General features: G+C 25.6%; 1 protein-coding gene across 2 annotated transcripts in view; it reads right to left on the bottom strand.

Annotated features, from left to right (window-relative positions):
• LOC122501618 overlaps nucleotides 1-12,879 on the bottom strand; it is a 47,951-nt gene extending 35,072 nt beyond the window's left edge. For both annotated transcript variants that reach the window (XR_006301579.1, XM_043611223.1), the window contains exon 1: nucleotides 11,362-12,879. Coding sequence is in view for 1 of the 2 variants with exons in the window: in XM_043611223.1 (XP_043467158.1) it covers nucleotides 11,362-12,487 (1,126 nt within the window). In the remaining variant the exon portion in view is untranslated. The remainder of the gene's footprint in view (nucleotides 1-11,361) is intronic.
• Between the last annotated feature and the right edge of the window lie 8,886 nt (nucleotides 12,880-21,765).

The raw sequence follows: 21,765 nt of genomic DNA, 5'->3' as shown, positions 1-21,765 counted from the left end.
ATTGTTAATTAAAAATATTTAAAATGTTAAGATTTTCAAAGATTTTAATTTGAAACATTTTCAAAATTCAATTATTTCTAAAAATTGCTAATACAAAAGTAAATAATTTTTAAATAATTGAATTATTTCGACGAATTTTAATAAATAATTTAAAGAATAATTATGTTTTTCGAAGAAATCGATTAAAATTGTATTAAAAATTATAGAAATTCGCAGAACAAAAAAATTTAATTAAAATTGTATTTAAAATAATTGATTTCTTCCGAACAATTTTAATAAAATATTTGAAAACAATTGAATTTCCGAGAAGAATTTTATTATTCATATAGATAATTGTATTTTGCCAAGATTTTTATAAAAATTTTTGAAAATAATTGAATTTCGGAGAAGAATTTTATTACTTATTTGAAAATAATTGAAATTTTGCCAAAAATTTTATTAAAGTTTTTGAAAATAATTTGATTTAGAAGAAAAATTTTATTATTCATGAAAATAATTGAAATTTTGAAAAGAATTTAAAAAAAAATTTTGAAAATAATTGAATTTCGGAGAAGTTTATTATTCATAAAGATAATTGAAATTTTGCCAAGAATTTTATTAAAATTTTCAAAAATAATTGAATGCCTGAGAAGAATATTTTATTATTCATATAAATAATTGAAATTTTGCCAAGAAATTTTTAAAAAATTTTGAAAATAATTGAATTTTGGAATAAAATTTTATTATTTATGAAAATAATGGAAATTTTCCCAAGAATTTTATTAAAATTTTTGAAAATAATTGAATTTTGGAGAAGAATTTTATTATTAATGAAAACAATTGAAATTTTTACAAGAATTTTAATAAAACTTTCAAAAAGAATTGAATTACTGAAAGAATTTTATTATTTATGAAAATAATTGAATTTTTGCTAACGATTTTATTAGAATTTTTAAAAATAATTGAATTTCGAAGAAGAATTTTTTTATTCATAAAGATAATTAAAATTTTTGAAAATTATTATTGGATTTCAGAGAAGAATTTTATTATTCATAAAGATAATTGAAATTTTGCTAAGATTTTTGTTAAAATTTTCAAAAATAATTGAATTCATAAAAATAATTTTATTATTTATGAAAATAATTGTATCTTTTTAAAAAATGTTATTGTTTTCGAAAATAATGGAATTATAGCTGAGAAATTTATAAAAAATTTGTAAGTAATTGAAATCCTGTGAAATTTTCATTATTTATGAAAATAATTAAATATTTGCGCAGAATTTGATTAAAATTTTTAAATAGAATTCTATTTTCAAATTTTTATTAAAATAATAGATATTGAAAATCATTGAATTGAAGAAAATTTTTGAAAATAACAGAAATTTTGCTTAGAATTTTATTATTTATAAAGATATTTATAACTTTGACGAGAAGTTTTTTGAATTTTTGAACATAATTGAATTTTTGCAAAAATTCGTAACTTTTCCAAAATTTAATTGTTTTTAGTGTTTTTAATTAAAATTCTTTTATAAATCCCTTATTTTTAATAACTAATTTAATGTTACGTTATAATATTCTTAATTTTCTTAATGTTCTTAATGATTGATCAATATTTTTGAAAATAATTAAATTGGCAAAAATTTCTTTCATTTTAACTTAACGTACAGAATTTGTGAATCATTATGGAGTTGATATTTAGAAGAAAAAATTATTTTCCCCTTCTCTCGAACTCCAAAAGTGTGCGACTTACAATTCCGTCCTAAAGGTTAAAATCTTAATTTCCTTTTTCCAACATAAATTTGAAGCAGTATAAGTGTAAATTGGAAAATTATTAAAAGATATTCGTCATTTGAAAATAGTGCGAAATACCACTCCATAAGAAATTGCGAAAACAAAATATAGGTAAATTTAAAAAAAAAGTCAATTTTCATTCGCTTAAATCAATTCTTTCCACGTTCAATTGATTCTCTCAACGCTCGTCAACTTTGATTTCCAATATAACAATTGCAGCAATAAAAAATGTAAAAAGTGAAATGTAATCTATCAAATTGGCTGGCTCTCGGGTTTTTGAAAAGCACCTTCAAATAGCGAAAACAGTGGAGTCGCGTGCGGGGTGAGCCACAGGCGTATTTTTCCTCAAATAAAAAGCCAGCTACACCGGTTATTTACAAACTGGCGCGTCGTTGGCCATTTTTAACAATTCCCGACCGTGTTTCGCGGATTATCGTGCACACAGAGCTCAATGTGATCAACTGTATATATTTTTCGATTGGAATAGCCAGTGTGTGTTTGATTTTTCTGCTTTGTTTTTTTTTTTGTTTTTTTTTGTTTTTTTTGTTTTACCTCTTTTTCCGTTATTTTCAACAGTGGATAGCTTAGCAACTACCAATCAGGATCATCTGACAGAAAATACCCCGCATACCTCCGGTCATTCGTTGTTTTCGATACCCACTCTTTCCCCCCAAACCACCCCCATCATCCCACGTCGCATTCAGTCCATTCGTTCACTGATCAATTTGTTCGATAAAAGCTCTCGACTGATTGGTCAGACAACGGCCACTGCTTTTTTTTACGTGAAATTCACCGTGACATACACCACCCTCTCACCACCCCCCTTTTACCCCCTTCAAACCCCCTTTACACCCTCTCAAACCATCGCCCAAAAATGCTGGTGCCGTGGATCTATTTTATCTCATCTATCTTTGCTATTGCTGATGGTAATTTCATTTTATGTTCAGTGGAAAAAACATTTCGAGGGTTTTATAGTAGCTGCTGATGAAAGTTTATTGGATATTCCTCGAATCAAGTTCTTTTTTTTATGAAATTGGGAGTCAATTTCGGGATAATTTTAAAGGTATTGTTAAAATTGAAAAGTACTCAGGGTTGCCACAGGTCAGGGAAATCGGGGATTTTTAGTAAAAGTACTGGAAAAAATTGAAATTTTAATATTCATAAGAAAACTCTACATTTTGATGTTTTTTTTGTTTGCCTCATAAACTATGAAATTACTTCGAATTATAATACAAAACAAGAAATACAATTTTTGCTATTTTTCACAATAATTTCTTTTTAAACAACTTAATTCTTGAAGAGTTATCACAAAATTCTTCTCAAATTAGTTACATTTTTAAATATATATTTAATTACTTATTAGAAATAATAGATTTATAGAAGAATTTTTGTGAAAAATACTAAAAAAATTAAATTTTAAAAAGGTACAAATGATTGCAGAAATTCAATTATTTTTTAAAGTAATAAAATTCTTCGCAGGCATTAAATTATTTTGAAAATAAAATTCTTGGCAAAATTTTAAGTATTTTTATGAATAATAAAATTTTTCTGAGGAATTTAATTATTTTTGGAAAATTTAATAAAATTCTTGGCAAAATTTTAATCATTTTTTTTTATAAATAATATAATTATTCTCCGAAATCCAATTATTTTCAAAAATTTTAATCAAATTCATGTCAAAATTTCAATTATTTTCATGAATAATTCAATTATTTTTGAAAATTCTTCTCCGAAATTCAATTATTTTTGAAAATTTTAATAAAAATCTTGGCAAAGTTTAAATTATCTTTGTGAATAATAAAGTTCTTCTCCGAAATTCAATTATTTTCAAAAATTTAAATAAAATTCATGTCAGAATATCAATTATTTTAAATACAATTTTAATTAAATGTTTTTGAAATAATTCAATTATTATTTTAGATTTTAATAAAATTCTTCCCTAGAATTCAATTATTTACATAAATAATTCTTCGAAAGAATTCAATTATTAAAGATAAATAACAAAACTATTCCCGAAAATTCAATTATTTTGAGGCCTTTTAATAAAATTTTTTGCAAAATTTATTTTTTTTTATAAAAGCAATATTCATCACAAGAATTCAATTATTTTCAAAAGTAATAAATTTCTTCATTGAATTTCAATTATTTTAAAAAATTCTAATACAATCGTTCGTAAGAATTCAATTATTCTTAAAAGTAATCAAATTCTTTGCAGAAATTCAATTATGTTCAAAAATTGTAAAACAATTCTCGTCAAAATTTCAAGTATCTTTATAAATAATAAAATTCTTCTCTAAAAATCAATTATTTTCAAAAATTTTAATAAAATTCTTAGAAATATTTTAATTATTTTCAAAAATTTTCCAAAAGAATTCAATTACCTATTATAAAAAAATAATTTTATAAATGATAAAAATATCACAGTAATTCAATTATTGAAAATAGAACTTGCAGAAATTTTTTCGAAAATAATCAATTTATTATTTAAAGTATATTTTTATTAATTTCTTCTCATTATTTTCATAAATAATAAAATTTATTTACAGGGATTCAATTATTTTCACAAATAATACAATTCTTTTTAGCAATTCAATTATTTTTTATATAGATAATAAAACTTATGTAGAACAAATTTTTTTTTTGAAAACTTTTAACTCCAATTCTTTTCAAAGCCAATAAACCAAATTTTTGTGAAATTGAATTATAAACGAATGGATTTTAAAATTCTCTTAAAGAACATTGTTAAAAATTATTAAAAGTATCCAATTATAATTTGTAGAGGAATTTTCAGTTAAAAACTAAGAAAAATTAAATTTTTGGAGAAGTTGCAAATAATTGAAAGTTTTTAGAAATAATTAAATTTTTTGAAATTATTTGAAGTTTTTATGGTGTAATATATATATTTAATTGAAGAATTCACTAATTTGTTGATAAAATTCTTTATGAGTATTGAATTTCTGTAGAGTTTTCTAATTTAAAAATCTATTTAAAAATGAATTTCCGAATAATCGATTTATTAAATTTATAAAAATAATTTATAAAAATAATAAATCAAAAACGAATTTTATTAGGGGAATGTAGTCAAGGTTGGTCTACTGTCTAGGTAGGCCATCGCGATTTTTTGGACAAGTTCACTAGCGCCACCTACGCGCATGCTTGTCGAAGCTTGTCTTAGAGTAACCTAACTTTTTGTTCAATTACATTCTCGGAAAATCGAAAATTGTGTTTTCTGTGACGTCGGTACAAAAAAAGCTGAAAAAAAGTTTTGTGCATAATGTGAAAAACCATTAATAATAGATAAAAAACAAATTGAATCGTTAAGGCAAGTATGCAGAAAATTTGTGGAACTCATGGTTGACAGAAAAACAAAGTAAAAAATCGTATCCCGAAACGTATTTCTTTATGGTTACAACAATTCGGTAATGTTACTTACTGTCAAGGTCGGCCACTATGTGTTTAAAATGCGCAAAGATGAGGACGAGCTACTTCATTTGCAAAAACTGCAATTCTGTATAACTCATAATATAATTCATCATCTTATTAATATTTTTATTTAATTTTATTAATATTTTAGTGCAAAATTTTTTTTTATTTATATTTATTTTTTTATATTGTTTATTTTTATTATTTTATTATTTCATTAAGTTACAAGCTGTAAACAATAAAGAATCAATTTTCCGTAACTCCAAACATGTTATTTTATTTTTTAACGATTAATGCCCTTTGAATTTTAAACATGGCCGACCTTGACTGTAATGGCCAACCTGGACTACAAATTTTTTTTTTTTAAATCTTTATAACTTTTTCATTTTTAAACCTGTCAATTTACTTTGTACAGAAAAAATGTTCCTATTAAACAGGACTTTCCAACCATATACTTCAATTGTCCAAATTCATTTTTAAAAAAAAGTTATAAACAAAAGTCAAAAAGGTGGCCGACCTAGACTATGTTCCCCTACATTTTTTTTAAATAATTGAATTCTTTTGAGAAATTTTAATACTTTTAAAAATAATTGAATTCTTGCGAAGGATTTTTGTAAGTAATTACATTTTTTTTAAATATATGGTAATTTAAATTATTCTAAAACAATAAAATTTACAAAAAAAAAAAAAAAAAAAAAAAAAAAAAAAAAAAAAAAAAAAAAATTACAAAAAAAAAAAAAAAAAAAAAAAAATAAAAAAAAATAAAAAAAAAAATTTACAATAAAATTTTGACAAGTTGTTAATTTCAAAAGGTTTGAATTTAAATGTTTTATAGAATTTTAATTCCTAAGGAAAAATAATAATTAAATATTTATTTAAAAATAAAGTTATTGATGTTTTCAAATAATTTTATAATTAAAGAAATTTGTAAATAAATGTAATATAAAAATTTTTTTGAGTAACTAATAATTTTCAGAGTGAATCAGAATATTCTTTAGGGTCAGGGAAAAAGTCAAAATTATTCAGGAAAAAGTCTGGAAATCAGGGAAAAATCAGTGAAAAACGAAATTAAATTTTTGTACGAACAACAATTTATGAACCATCGAACGTTCAATTGAAGTTAAAGATATGTTTTTTTTTATCTCTCATCAATGTCAAATAGAAATAATCGGTGGAGCCCAAAGTTTGTTAAAAAGGGGCTTTTTTATCTATGGCTCGAAAACCAAATAACCAGCCAATATATACCTATAAGAATCGAATCTATAAAATTCAAAAAGGTGCATTAGGCATGTCAACAGTTCTTATCTATTCATCAGCTGTAGTTTATCTGTTTTTCGATACTACAATATTCTATGGGGTTAATAGCCGGTAATAGCTGTCAAATCCATAATCTATCAGCACTTATCAAGTCATGTGAGTTTTCTGCTTCGAAACATAAATACCAGTAGGTAGATTATTTCTAATTTGATTTTTAATTTTTTTTATGAATATAATTGAATTCCTTTGAAAAAAATTTTATACTTTATGAAAAAAAAATAATTATTGCAAAGAAACGAAAGTTATAAGAAATTTGTAAATAATTGAATTTCTGTGGAATTTTTATTATTTACGAAAATAATTAAATGTTTGCGAACAATTTTATTAATTTTTTTTTCTAAATAGTTGAATTCTTTTCGGAAAAATTTATTAAACCAGTAGATATTGAAAATCATTGAAAAAAGACAAATTTTTGAAAATAATTGAAATTAGGACTAGAATTCTATTGACATTTTTGAAAATAATTGAACTTTAGGTAATAATTTTGCTGTTTATAAAGATAATTAAAATCATGACGAGAATTTTTTTTTAAATTTCAAACATAATTGAATTTTATGAGAAGAATTTTATTACTTTTGGAAAATAATTGAATTTCTGCAATTATTTCTAATTTTTCCAAAATTGAATTTTTTTTAGTGTTTTCAACAAAAATTTTAATTAAAAATTTTTGAATTCTTTTTTTTTTAAATTAATATTTTTACTTAAAAAAGCAAGTAAAAAGTTATCCGTGCGCGAATTTTTGCTATATAATAATAAATTTGAAAAAAATAATTTCATTATAAAAAAGACTGGAGCTCAGTTACAAAAGTGCTAAATTAAATTTAAAATAATTTCTAACATTCAAAAGAATAAAAACAAGATTTACAACTCGCAATAATTTATCCATTAATCGCCATTAAATTATAAGATTTTTGCATATAAAAAGCAGTCCTTCATTAATTTTTTCCAAAAAGAAAAAAAGTTTTCAGCAATAACTATAAAATACAGAGATTGATATTTGTCACAGAGTGATATATTTTCGATTTTTTTATATAGACGTACTATCGTGAAAAATAGTGCGTGGCATAATCCTACTTCCTGTCACTACTTCCGGTGATGTGTAAACTTGAACATGAAGAATACTTTTCAGGATAAAGAATCGATTACAGTGCGGTCACAATCATGAATTTTTTCAATGACACTTTTTATGAATGGATATTTATGACTTTTGTGTAAATATCAAAGAATTGTCCTGTTTCTCTTCTTCTTCTTCTTCTTTTTTTTTTTTTTTTTTGAAAAGTCAGTTATAAGTGCAATTACACTTGCATTAAAACAATTTATTGCCCATAAGATAACAATCAGCTTGATCACTTCTTATCAAGCACTCAATTTCTTTTCAAATTGCTCGTCGTGCGGTATCAACTTATCAAGTGGATTTGGCGATTTTAAATCATACTGATTAACTTTCTGATTATCTCAAATTTGATAGTAAGTTAAATTAATTAGGAAAAGTACTGAAATGGAGATTTGTTAATAAACAAATGCCTCTTATTTTCTTTTCTTCTCTTCTTTTCTCTTCTTTTTTGAACTTAATTTTTAAGTTAAATTTCTTTTAGAAAATATTTACTTTGTTTTTAATTATTTGACTTTGAGTTTTATAATTACGAATCATGATATAACTTTGTTTATAAAATACGAAATTTTAAGTTTAATTTTAAATTTAATTTTGAAAAAGTAATACAATTTTTCTATTTTTAAAAAACGAATTTCCATTTTCTATCTTGAATGTATAGTATTAGATCATCTTTTAATCCGAGTCTAAAGGTCAGGGAGACGACAAACAAGAAGAAAAGAGACTTCATACTATCAGGAATGTGTTTGTCTAAGATAAATATTTGTGAGCTTAGTGAAGAATTAAATAATAAAATTGGTAACTTAAAAAAGTGGTCAAAATTTGAGTAGTAGTCTCGCCTTGAATTAAATAAAAGATAACCAAAAATAAGGTGACAGAAACTGCAGAGATTGTTTATTAAAAATGATTATCATATAAATAGTAAAGAGGAAAGAAAAGAAAAAGAGAAAAAGAAGAAAAAGTAAAGTGAAGTAAAGAAGGAAACAGTGAAGAAAACAGTAAAAGAGAAAACAATACATTAATGATAGTAAATAAAAAATAAAAATTCCTTAAAAGTTGAACGAATATCAAAAAAAAAAAATTGTATTCTTCAAATAAATTTCTCTCATTATTAATTATATAAATATCTTCTAATCAGACAGATAGCTTGCTTATGTAACAGATTTTGGAACTTATTGGGTCAATCGATAAGTAATTAAACAATAATATAAAATTTTTCCAAATCGGATAATTAATTTTGCGAGATATAATCGATAAACGATATAATTAGTAAAAAAATACTTTTTTATTTCAAGCACTCATTTGACAAAACAAAAAAATAAATCTTTAATTATGAAACTTTTAATTCCCTATTTCTTAATATATTAGGAAATTATTTTTATTTCGTTATTATTAACCCTTTATAAATTTATAAATCTAACCCTTTATTTGTAGTTTAACATTTCTTTACACTTATTTGATAAAAATTATTTCAATTTAATTTTAATTTATTTTCTCTTAAATATATAAAAAAATAACTTTTCTATTTTGTATGATTATTTGAGTAAAATTAATTATGCAGAATTTTGAATAAATAATTTTATTAATTATATGTTGAAATTGCGACAGAATATATCGCATCATTTATAAATGAATCTCGCTAGAATAGTGTTTTAACGAGAAGCTTAATTCAATTCAAATCAACATTATATGTAGTAATTAGAGAGAACATGGTTGATAATTACTTTCCCTCATTTGTAACGACCACAAATTTAATTGTCAAAATTATATATATAATATTTATTCAGAAACACAGAAATATCGTATTATAATAAAAGTGGATATAATTTCGAATAAACTCTCGATGCAATTTTTTAATTAGATGACATTTTTATGGTGAGGTAATTATGTTAACGTAAATGTTTAATTATGATGAGCGAATTGTTCCTTATAATTAGAAAAAATAAAATGAATCGTTGATTTAAAAAAAATTTTTTTCAATTACAATTTTTCTAAGGATATCAAAATGAGACAAAAAACGAAGCAAAAATATTGCTTCGCAACACTTTTGACTCGTTTTTTGTCTCATTTTGATATCCTTAGAAACTAACAAATTTTATTAATTTTATACTAAATTGCTTTTTATTTTAATGCCGCACAATTTTCAGTAAAAAAAAATTATCCAAAAGAATTAGTAACAGATTTTTAACTAACTTAAGTGTGAAAACGAAAAAGGTTTTAATTATGATTTTCTAAATCTGATTTAGTTGAAAATCCGATAATAATTCTTTTGGGTAAATTTTTTTTACGAAAATTGTGAGGCATTAGAATAAAATGCAATTTAGTTAAATTAATTAAACTAGTGAAATTTTTAAGTAAAACTAGTAAAATTAATTAGTAAGTAATATTAGTAAAATTAGTGTTAATGAAATTGAGTTTTTATAAAATTTTTAATAAATTCCACGAAAAATGGAATTATTGTTAAAAATTTTATTTAACTTCTTAAAAAAAAATTCAATTATTTAAAAAAAATTGACATAATTTCTTTATTTAAAGTTACTAATTATTTTTAATGCAATTTTAGTTCAATTTCTTGAAAGAATTTTATTATTTTCAAAAATTTTATTGAAATTCTTCGGAAAAATTCAAATATTTTCAATATAATTTGAAAAAAATTTCTGAATAGAATTTGCTTATTTTTAAAAAAATTTGTCAAAAATTATTTATAGAATTCACTTATTTTTGAAAAATGTGATAAACTTTTTAGAGAAAATAAATTATTTTCAGTATAATTTTATTAAATTAAACTTAAATTTTCTTCGAAACAATTGAATTTGTATTTTTACAATTTTTCCTTAATTTATTACTCAGAAATATTTTTGTATTTGTTAAACATTCTCATTGACACACTAGAAATGATAATTAAAACTCATTGCAGAATTTAAATTATTTTTAATAAAATTCTAAATAAATTCCTTGAAAAAATGCATTTATTGTTAAAAAATTTATTAAAATTCTTCAAAAGAATTCAATTATTTTAAATAATGTTGATATGATTTGTTTTTTAGAAGTTACTAATTATTTTCAATGCATTTTTAATTAAATTTCTTGAAAGAATTTAATTATGATTATGATTTTGATTAGCATTTTTTAAATTCGATTTAGTTTAAAATCCGCTGCTACTGATTATTTTCGGTAATTTTTTTTTACGAAAAATTATGAAGCATTAGAATAACTTTTTGACTAAAACACTCTCTTAATTTGAATCAGTTAAAAATCGTGGTTTTAACTGACAATCAGTGACTGACTTTTTGCTTCTAAATCAGTTATTTTTAATTGATTCAAATTTACAGAGCAGGTTAGATTAGAAACATTTTTAACTCAGTCTTAGCCTTGATGAGAGTATTATTTTAAGTCATAAAAATGACTTAATCTAGTTTTCAGCTTAAAAATAGTCTATTTTTCAATCATTTTGGTTTTAAGATGTAAACGGTTTCCGACTTTGTTTTTTCTGTGATCGCAAATTAGTGGCTCAAATTTCATAGTCATGAATAGAGAGAATAGACTTTGTTATTGTAACAAAATTACAAAAAAAAGAATAGAATTTGTTATTGTAATAACATTTGAAGAAAAACATTAAACTTCCCCCAGAAAAAATTCATAAAACAAATTCAGAACTTTGGGGACGTCAAAGGAAGTAGAATCATTGTCGAGAGTAAAAATCACAACAACACATTAGGAAAGTGGAGAAATGAAACTCACCAGCAAGATCAGCAGGCAACCTGGGATACAGCATACCGGTCCTCGCCAACCACTCGAGTTGAAGAGGATGAAGATGATGAGGATGAGGGCCGCCGGACTGAGGATGACCCACGGGCTGTCCCTCCTTGTGTATCGAGTGAAACGCGCTCCCGCCAGCCGGATGATAGTACAATCCCCCAGGATGGATGAGAGGCCCTCCAGGATGAATCAACAGTCCCTGATTTTGTCTCACCACTCCCGCACCCACACCATACGGATTGTTGGCCATACTCTGGTGGCCCAAAATCCCATTTCCAGTCGGATCCTCCGATCCCGGGGAAATCGGAGGACTCGAAGTTGGACTACGACTAGTATTACTACCGGGACTTGCACTCCCAGTTCTTGAGGGATCGACCTCCGCATCCACGTCCACTGACGCCTCATCATCGTCCATTCTGTTCCTATATCGTCCACCACTATTTCCCGAGTCCGGAATCGAGCGAAATTGACCCCGAGACGACGAGTCATTTCTCATGAGTAATTGTCGATGATCCGGATTCAGGAGTCTTCTGTTTCTCAGGTCATCCTCTGATCTCACGATATGCTGCTGCACGAATGGCAGAAGAGGATTGCCGAGGGAATTTCTTCTCTCTTCACTCTCCTGATTTTGGAGACTAGAATTACTCTCCTTCTCGTCGACAATGTCGGGAGTTATTTCTGATGTTCGGTAGGGTCGAGATTTCATGTCGAGATCATTTTTACTGGTGACTCTGCCGAGAAGGGCGTCGATGCAGAACGAGGTCTTTCCTGCATTGTGCTGTTGGGTCGAGGGTGAACTTCCCGGTGAGGACCCGGGTTCACGAAATCTGTCCTCCATGAACTTCATTGTTAGGGGTTCTTCTTTGAATAACGTTTGGTTCTCGACGAATCTCTTTGTGAGGGAATCCGAATTTTCCGGGTATCGAATTCTTGATTTCTCTTCTAGAGTTGCGAAATGTATATCCTCTGAGCGGAGTTTCGGTGATTTCGGCTCCTCGGACCTTGGGGATGAGCTGGGATCTTGGAGTCTGTGCTGGATGCTGTAGAGGTGTCTCGAGTGTTGATGAAGTTCCTCCGAGACCATCTGCGCGTTGTACATGGCAGCCATTGAGGAATGTTCCTTAACGCATTTTTTCGATTTTATTAATCACTCGCACTGATTTTCTTTCTAGAAATTGTTCACTTATTTTCGACTTTGATAAAAACTTGAATTGATAGAGAAAAAAAGTTAAAGATCAAATAGGAGAAGTAAAAAGTAATTTAGAAAGAGATAATTGTAAATACAATAAAAGAAACGCGATCACTTTTTCGGATAATTAAATTTACTTTCTCTTATTGCGAATAATTGCTGGAGATAATCACTGATGAATTTCGCGTCATCAATCGGTAATCGAGAAAAGCAAGTGCAAGCAAGAGCTATTAGTTGGACGTCACGTCGCAAAATGAAATCATCGACACCGCGTGTTCGTTGGTGCGTTCCAAAAATCCTTCGACATCGTAGCCTGCGATTAAATCGTGGCTTGTGCTCCGCCTACGACTCAAACACCCCCACGATGCCCCCGACACGGTGAAAACCACGCCCCCGCGAATTCTCTCGAGTGACCGAAATCCCGTACTGTAAAGGAAGAGAGATTCCGGGGAGAAATATTGATTAGAGGGAGATGAGAAGAAGAGTTGGGAATCAAGGGTGATATCCCCTGTTTCTCTATCGACGCGCGCCGCCCCAGGAATCTGACCAATGGGGATGGAGAGAGAGCTGTTGTGAACTGTGGATAAGCAAGGTATCAAATGCACTTGGTCCTCTGTTGCTGTGTGAGAGGGTGTTGGAGCTGTGCTAGCTAGAGACTAGAAACAGTTATCAGCAACGAGAATACTGGATTAAAGGGAGAGAGAGAGAGAGAGGGGGGGGGAAGACAATTCCGTGTCAGAGTCAGAGACTTCCGAATGAGACAGGATTACAATTGTCATTATACTGGCATTAATTTAGATAAGGGAAAATTATGGATAAGAGTTTCGCAATTTTGCAAAGTGAGATTTCCAACTGATTTTCGTATTACTTCGCTTAATAATTTCGTCTTTTATTTTCATCTCTGTTTCCTTCCTTCTTTCTTTCTTTCTTTCTTTTTTCTACAATCGAGGATTGTTAATCAAAAAATGTTCATTCTATTCAATGTAAGAGAAAAATCTTACTTTAAGAAAGTTCTTTTAAGTTTGCAACATTCTTAAAAATTTCTTCAATTTCCTCGGAATTTCAAATTAATACTAAGAGAATACCTTAGTAGGAGGAAAATAGTATAAATAAATTATTAGTATTAGTATTAATCATAGTATTAATTAATTATACTAATTATAACAGAAAACCGAACATTCAAAACTTAAAAAAATGTGTTAACACTTATGATTTAGATATTAAATTAGACCTTATCTACATAGATATTCAAGATTAAATAGCATAAAGTGTGACAAAACTACGGAATCTCTCAATATTTAAAAAAAATATGCTTTCAATGTAAAAAATGAATTTTACTTTCAGTTCACTTTTGACACACAAAAACTGTGGGATATTATTTCAACGCCAACATGGATTAAAGCGTTGCAGATATGCAATTTATTTTGGCGTTAAAATAATACCCTACAGTTTGCTATAATTATGCTAAAACAGTTTATATTAAAACTATATTTGATTGAATTTTAGTCCTAAAAATTATAGATATGATTTTAAGTCCTGGGTCCAGAAAAAAGCTTTTGTTTATTTAAAAAATTCATTTGCTTTAAGTTTTGTTTTCTTCCTTTACAGGGCTCGAACTAGGTCCGTAAATCCCGTAAAGGTCCGTAAATTTGATTCAAGTTCGTTAACATGTCGGTTTTTTTTTAAAAAATGGTCCGTAAAGTCCGTAATTTGATAGAAAAAGGATGAAAAGTTGGTAAATTGGATACGAATAATAATTGTAATACAAATAATTGCAGAAATTCAATTATTTTCCAAAGTAATAAAATTCTTCGCAAAAATTCAGTTTCGTTAAAAAATTTAAAAGAATTCTCGTCAAAATTTCAATTATCTTTAGAAAATTAATAAAAAATTCTTCTCCAAAATTCAATTATTTTTAAAGATTTTAATAAAATTCTTGGCAAAATTTCAATTATTTTTAAAAATTTTCCTCAAATGATTTTTAATATTTGTTATTTTAATAAAATTTCACAAAAAAATTTTATTATTTAAAAAAAAAATTTGATAAAATTCTACGCAAACATTTAATTATTTTCATAAAATAATAGAAATTTCCCAAGAATTCAATTATTTAAAAATTTTAATAAAATTTGTTACTAAATTTCATTTATTTTCATAAATAATAAAATTTTTACAGAGATTCAATTATTTTCGTAATTTTCAATTATTTCATATACTAAAATTCTTTTTATAGGAATTCAATTATTTTCATAAATAATGAAACTCATTGCAGAATTTTTCAATTATTTTTTATACAAATTTAATCAAATTCGGCTAAATTCTTGAAAATTTTAGTAAAATTCGTCAAAAGTATTCAAACGTTTAAAAATTTGTTGATAAAATGCTTTATTAGATTTCAAATTATTCAATAAATTATTTATTTTTGTATTTAAATACCTGATTGAATTCTAGTAGATTTTTCTAATAAAAGTTAATTTAAAAATGAATTTTTAGAAATAATTGAATATTTGAACATGTTTCATATTAAAATCTTTGAAAGTTTGAATTTTTCATAAATTTAACTAACAATTCTTTAGAAAAATTAATTTTTTTGAAAAAGCAGGGTGGCCACATGTCAGTAAAGTCAGGGAAATGTCAGGAAAATTTTTTTGTCAGGGCAATTGAAGAAATTAAGACGGTCATGCAATAAATTTTTTGCTCTAAACAAAAAAATTTTTGTCAGGGAAATTCGTTGTTATGTCAGTAAAATGTCAGGGAAATGTCAGGGAAATTGATAAAGTCAATCTTGCGGCCACCCTGAAAAGTTTATTCAAATAAATTATTACTACTATTTTACTTGAAATTATTTTTTTGAAGTTTTTATTTTTTAATATGTATTTAATTGAAAAATATGCGAATAATTAAAATTTTTTATAATTGATTTGAAAGCGAATGAATATGAAAATTTTCAAAGAACTATTTCAAAAATTATTATAAATAATGAATTTAAAGAAGAATTTCAATTAAAAAAACACTAAAAAAATTTAATTTTGGAGAAATTCAATTATTGTCATAAATAATAAAATTTTTTGCAGGCATATAATTATTTTCATAAGATAATATAATTCTTTTTAAGAATTCAATTATTTTTCATAAATAATAAAACTCATCGCAGAATTTCAATTATTTTTAATACAATTTTAATCGAATTTGTCGAAAAATGATGAAAAATTCTTTAAAATTTCATTACAATAATTCGCCCAAAGAATATAATTATTTAAAAAATTTGTTGATAAAATTCTTTATGAGAATTGAATTTTAAGAAACATTCAATTGTTCAATAAATTATTTATTTGTATTTAAATAATAATAATTGAATTCCCGTAGAATTTTTAAATTTAAAATTGATTTGAATATGAATTTCAGTTAAAATTTTAGATAATTATTAAAAGCAATATAGTGTGAATTTTAAGAAATAATTGAATTTTGAAATTAATTTTTTTGAAAAAATTTAATTCCGGATTTTTAAAATAAATTATTTGAAGTTTTTATTTTTTAATATTAATTTAATTGAAGAATTTACGAATAATCGAAATTTTGTAAAATTGAATTTTAAACAAATGGATTCGAAAATTATCAAAGAACTTTTTCGAAAATTATTAAAAATAATTGATTGAAAGAAGAATTTTAGTTAAAAATTCTTGAAAATAATAATTTAATTGAAACAATGAAAATAATTTTGAAGAAGTACAATATTCTTATAATGTAAAGTAATAATTTTATCACTGGGTCATTGCCACAAAAATGTAATTTTGTTTTCCCTAATTTCCAGATAAAATTTTGACTTTTTATCCTGACCCTAAAGAATATTCTGATTCACTCTAAAAATTATTAGATAATCTGAAATTTAACAACTTATAAAAATATTATTATAAATATTATATTGTTTTATAAGTTTAGTATCAATTTGATACTTTCATGAAATCTGTGGGTATTTATGATCATAAAGCAAGTCATAAATGTTTTGTGTACAAACTTGAGATTTTAAATGATTTTAAATGAATTAAAACGTGATTAATTAAACATAATTTTTTAAAGACAGTATATTAACGTCTTAAAAGAATGCACAACTGTAATGCATCATTTACTTGGTCGTACCATCACTTAAACTTTATCGTATGACCAAGAAAGATATATCATTATTGCTGAATAATTACTATCAAAAAATATTTTCTTAAGGATTTCTTGGATTTCATTTCCGTTCTTTGTTCCTTATAATTTATGATAAGAATAATTCTCTTTTTCCGATAAAACGCCTATCTTTGAAATTTAAAATACAAAACTTAATGCTGTTAAAGAATTTTCGTTCAGAGCAAAAATCGTACATAACACAAAAAGAAATCATTAAATATAATATTTAATAAATAAAATTAGTTTTAGAATTACAATTTCCAGAAAAATTATTTAGTCAGAAATTACAATTTATCATTGTAAACCGAGTTGAGATCAACCGATTTTGCGGCAATAGATTTTTAATACATAATAGGACTTTGGTTATCTTCCGATTAGTCGCTCGTTGGATATAAACGATTATGTTCCAATCTCTTTAATCTCTCTGACACATCATTATTACCACTTTCATGAATGAGGCTTTATGTTCGACCTTATTCCACTTGCAATTTTCTTTTTGTGAGTGTCGTTTAAATTATAATCTCTCTAAAAAAAGATGATTATTTAAAAAAAACAATATTAAAATGAGGTGTATAACAATTTGTTAAAATATCAAAGTTAAACTTCATGTTTACACTTTCAGCTATTTTCGGTTTGAAGAATCATTTAAAAAGTCATGATAATTTTTTCAAGAGCGATCCATTACCCTACGTGTTAAGACGGTAGTTTCATAATGGTAAATAAAAAAATCAATTCTTTTCTGTATTTTCTGGAAAGAGATGCCACTTGAAAAATTTCGTGTCGATCTTTTAATGATGGATCACCCGAAAATGTTCTCGGTGACCGGGCTCGTGTGTATAAGCAAATAGGATGGAGAGTGTTTTTTTAAGGATCCCAGCACGTCTGGTATACACACTCCGAGTTTTTCGATTTCTTTTCTTAATATTCTTTGTGGGGGAAAATAAATATATTATTGGCTGAAACATTTAACAAATTGGAAATTTAACATTTTTTTAGGGTTGAGAAATTTTATTAAAATTTTTTTACTCTGGGATGCGACATTGCTCTTCGATTTTATTTTGACTCTGATTCTGACTATAACTTTGATTTTTATTTGTACTTTGAGTACAATTTATTTTGACATTGATTTTCAAAGTAATTTTGGTCAAAATTTAAGTTTATTTTAAGTTAGAGTTAAAAATTCAAAATCGAATCGAAAGAAAACTATACCTTGAGAGGTATTTATAGACATTAGACGTTATCGCCCTGAAACTAACAATAATGCTTATCCCTAACAGTATATTTTTAAAACCTACAATTTCGCAGTCTTTGAAAAATTCTCAAGTATTCGTGTTAGCACCTTTAGAAATCGATAAAAGACAAACATTTTCATTTCACGGTCCAAGATCTAATCTACATTTTGTGACCAACGCGATACGTTAATAAGTCTTTTAATTGACAGATTAGATATATCTTACAATCTCATCAGATGTTTTCTTTTTTTTTTTTTTTTCATGAAATACTGGCCAATATTATTTTTGACAATGTTTTTTATCATTATAATTTGTTGTCTCACACAGGTGTCGATAAATATTTAATTATATTATTACATATTTCTTTCATAATTTGCTAGAAATGAATTTAAAAATATCGAGGTCTTCTTACTAAACTTATTACAGAATTAAAAAAACGGTTTTAATACTGAAGAAAAATTTTAATAATTTTCGGAATAATTCTGATGTAGCTACATCAGCGCGAAAAGAAGGAATTATATTTTTTGCGGAAAAAGGGGAAAATTTAATATGAAAAGTGTTTTTTCATATTGGAGTTGAGGCATTTTGAAATGCATTGTTAAAAACAATTACGCTAGTTTCGCCGCTTAAAGGATATCATTGCATTCCGGAACCGCCCTATTGCATTGTACAGTCCCTCTACTGGGGAACCCCTATTCGCCATTGAAGTTCTCTTGCGTAATTAGATTTCTCATTCCTCTATGGGACCACCGCACCAACTTCACCCCCACGCCAGCCATTACTTTTAATGGCCTTGTTAATGAAACTAGGTGTCGCCAAATTAACCTCTCATTCTAGAAGTGCTCAACTATCTCGAGAAAAACTATCATTGCGCGGCAACTGTATTTTACGTAGATACCTATTTATTTCATTTAGTTTCTACATTTCCGCTAAGTGATTATCAATTTTTGGTCTACTTGTGTATATGTTTAATCAACTTTGCTTCTATTCGAGAATTTTTTGGTTAGAAATAGTAAAAAAAATTGTGACCTATGCTGAAGAAAGGTACCCAAGAAGATAGACATTTTAAGGTTATGTTTGCTATTTTTACCCATCTGGGTTCATTTCCAGTGACTTACACATGTGTTATTCTTCTTTTACGATTTTCTGCTACAGCGGAACCTCGATTATTATCCTGCCTAAATTAGTTCGGATAATCGAGGTTTCACTGTATTTTGATACTTTTTTAAATTTTTTGACACTGAAAGCTACTTTTTTTCATGTTTGAGAATTTTTACTACTTTAAATTTACTAACAGTTGAAATAAAAAAAATATTCTAAAAACTTTTAAAAAAATTCTTAGAAAAAATTCAAAAAATTTTAATAAACTTCGTTCAAAAGATTTAATTATTTTCATTTCAAAAATTTTTCAAAATTCAATTATTTTTTATATTTTTAATATTTCAAAAAAATGTCATAAAGAATTCATTTATTTAAAGGAAATATTTATAAAATTCTTTGGAAACATTCAATTATTTTCTTAAATAATAAAATTTTCATAGGAATTCAATTATTTAAAAATTAAAATATAATTTTAAAAAACACTTTTCGAAAAAATCAATTATTTAAAAAGATTTTTATAAAATTCTTAACAAAGAAATCAATTATTAAAAAAAAATTAATTAAATTCTTCTCAGAAATTAATTATTTTTAAAAATTTTTAATAAAATTTGCTGCAAAAATTCAATTATTTTCATAACAAATAAAGCTCATTGCAGATTTTCAATTATTTTTAATAAAATTTTTAATAAATTCCTCAAAAAATGCAATTATTGTTAAAATTTTATTAAAATTCTTGAAAAGAATTTAATTATTATAAAAATTTTGATTATGATTTTCTAAATCTGATTTACTTGAAAATCCGCTACTAATTCTTTTGGGTAATTTTTTTACTGAAAATTGTGAGACATTAAATTAAAATGCAATTTAGTAAAATTAATAAAATTACTGAAATTTATTAGTGAAACTAATAAAATTAGTTAGTAAGTAAAGTTAGTAAAATTAGTGTTAATAAAATTGAGTTGGTTGAATTTAGAAAATTCTTTTAAAAAATTTAAATATTTTCAAAAAATTTTCGAAATTCAATTTTTTTTGTTATTCCTACTATTTAAAAAAAATTGCCAAAAGAATTCATTTATTTGAAAAAAAAATTTATAAAATGCTTTGAAAATATTCGATTATTTTCTTAAAGATTTTTATAAAATTCTTAACAAAATACTCAATTATTCAAAAAAAAAAATTAATAAAGTTCTTGGAAAAAATACTATGTTTTCATAATTAATAAAATTCTTCTTAGGAATTCAATTATTTTTAAAAATTTTAATAAAATTAGTTCCAAAAATTCAATTATTTTCATAACAATTAAATTCATTGCAGAATTTCAATTATTTTTAATAAAATTTTAAATGAATTCCTCGATTAATGCAATTATTGTTAAAAATTTTATTAAAATTCTTGAAAAGAAATAAATTATTTAAAAAAATTTTGTTATAATTTGTTTATTAGAAGTTTCTAATTATTTTCATTGCATTTTTAATTGAATTTTTTGAAAGAATTTAATTATTATCAAAAATTTTATTAAAATTTTTTGTCACAATTCAATTATTTTCAATATCTACTGTTTCAATAAAATTTTCCAAAAGAATTCGATTATTTATAAAAATGTTAATAAAATTCGTCGTAAGAATTTAATTAGTTTTACCGATTATACAATTCTTCGGAAAAATTTAATTATTTTCAATATAATTTAAAGAGAATTTGTTAATGGAATTTAATTATTTTTCAAAAGTTTATAAAAAGTTATTGATAGAATTCACTTACTTTTAAAAATTGTGATAAACTTTTTAGAAGAAATAAATTATTTTCAGTATAATTTTAATTAAATTAAACTTAAATTTTCTTCGAAACAATTGAATTTGTATTTTTACAATTTTTTTAAATTTATTACTCAAAAAGATTTTTGTATTTGTTAAACATTCTCATCAACACACTAGAGATAATAATTGTTTAAATAATCATCAATTTAGATTGAATTGCGGCAAGTGATCAGTTACAAGGGTAAATATTTATCTAAGAGAAAAGGAAATGTAAAGAGAAAGCGAAAAAAGAGTAAATGATTGGATTGGTATAAGAGAATAGAATTAAAAGATGTTGAATTCGTGGGAGATCGGAAGAGAGGTTTGAAAACCACTGGACCAAGCTGATTACCGCGGTAACCACCCCCCGAGCGCCAATTAATCTTAACTTTTACGGGGCAAACGCTTTTCATTAAGCTCTCCCCCGCGTCTCCTGGATCAGTTCGCTCCTCCAACCAACTCCCACCCTCGCCTTGAGCCTTCCCCTGACGACCCCACCATTCTCCTGGATTTCCCCTCTTCCTGCCCCCCTCTAGCCTAATTCAAACTGCCCCAACCCGCCTACCCCAGTGGAGGAGAGGCAAGGAAAATGGCTCCCCAGACAAGCGTTTAATCTGGCTCTAATTAGCAACTTAGCCTTCTCTCCTGCCCCCCGTCTCAGCCAATTCACCCCATGCCCTTTCTTCGAGTCACGTTCTTTTTATTTCTGCAAAACACTTCCTCTCTTGTCTTCCTTTTACAAGCGGACAATTTCTTCTCTCACTCATTTGTCCACGCCGCTATTTTTTTTTCTTCTTCATTTTTCATTGTCTTTTGAGGGTATTTGTATTAAACTTTGACCTCGTGGTGAGAGCAACGGATTGATGAAGGTACGGAGAATGACATATTATTGCGCTCGGTA

The sequence above is a fragment of the Leptopilina heterotoma genome, unplaced genomic scaffold, assembly GCF_015476425.1.
Source record: "Leptopilina heterotoma isolate Lh14 unplaced genomic scaffold, ASM1547642v1 Lhet_212, whole genome shotgun sequence".
In the NCBI taxonomy this organism is placed as follows: domain Eukaryota; kingdom Metazoa; phylum Arthropoda; class Insecta; order Hymenoptera; family Figitidae; genus Leptopilina; species Leptopilina heterotoma.
Note: the sequence above shows the minus strand (reverse complement) of the source record. Positions and strands in the feature narration are given on the sequence as shown.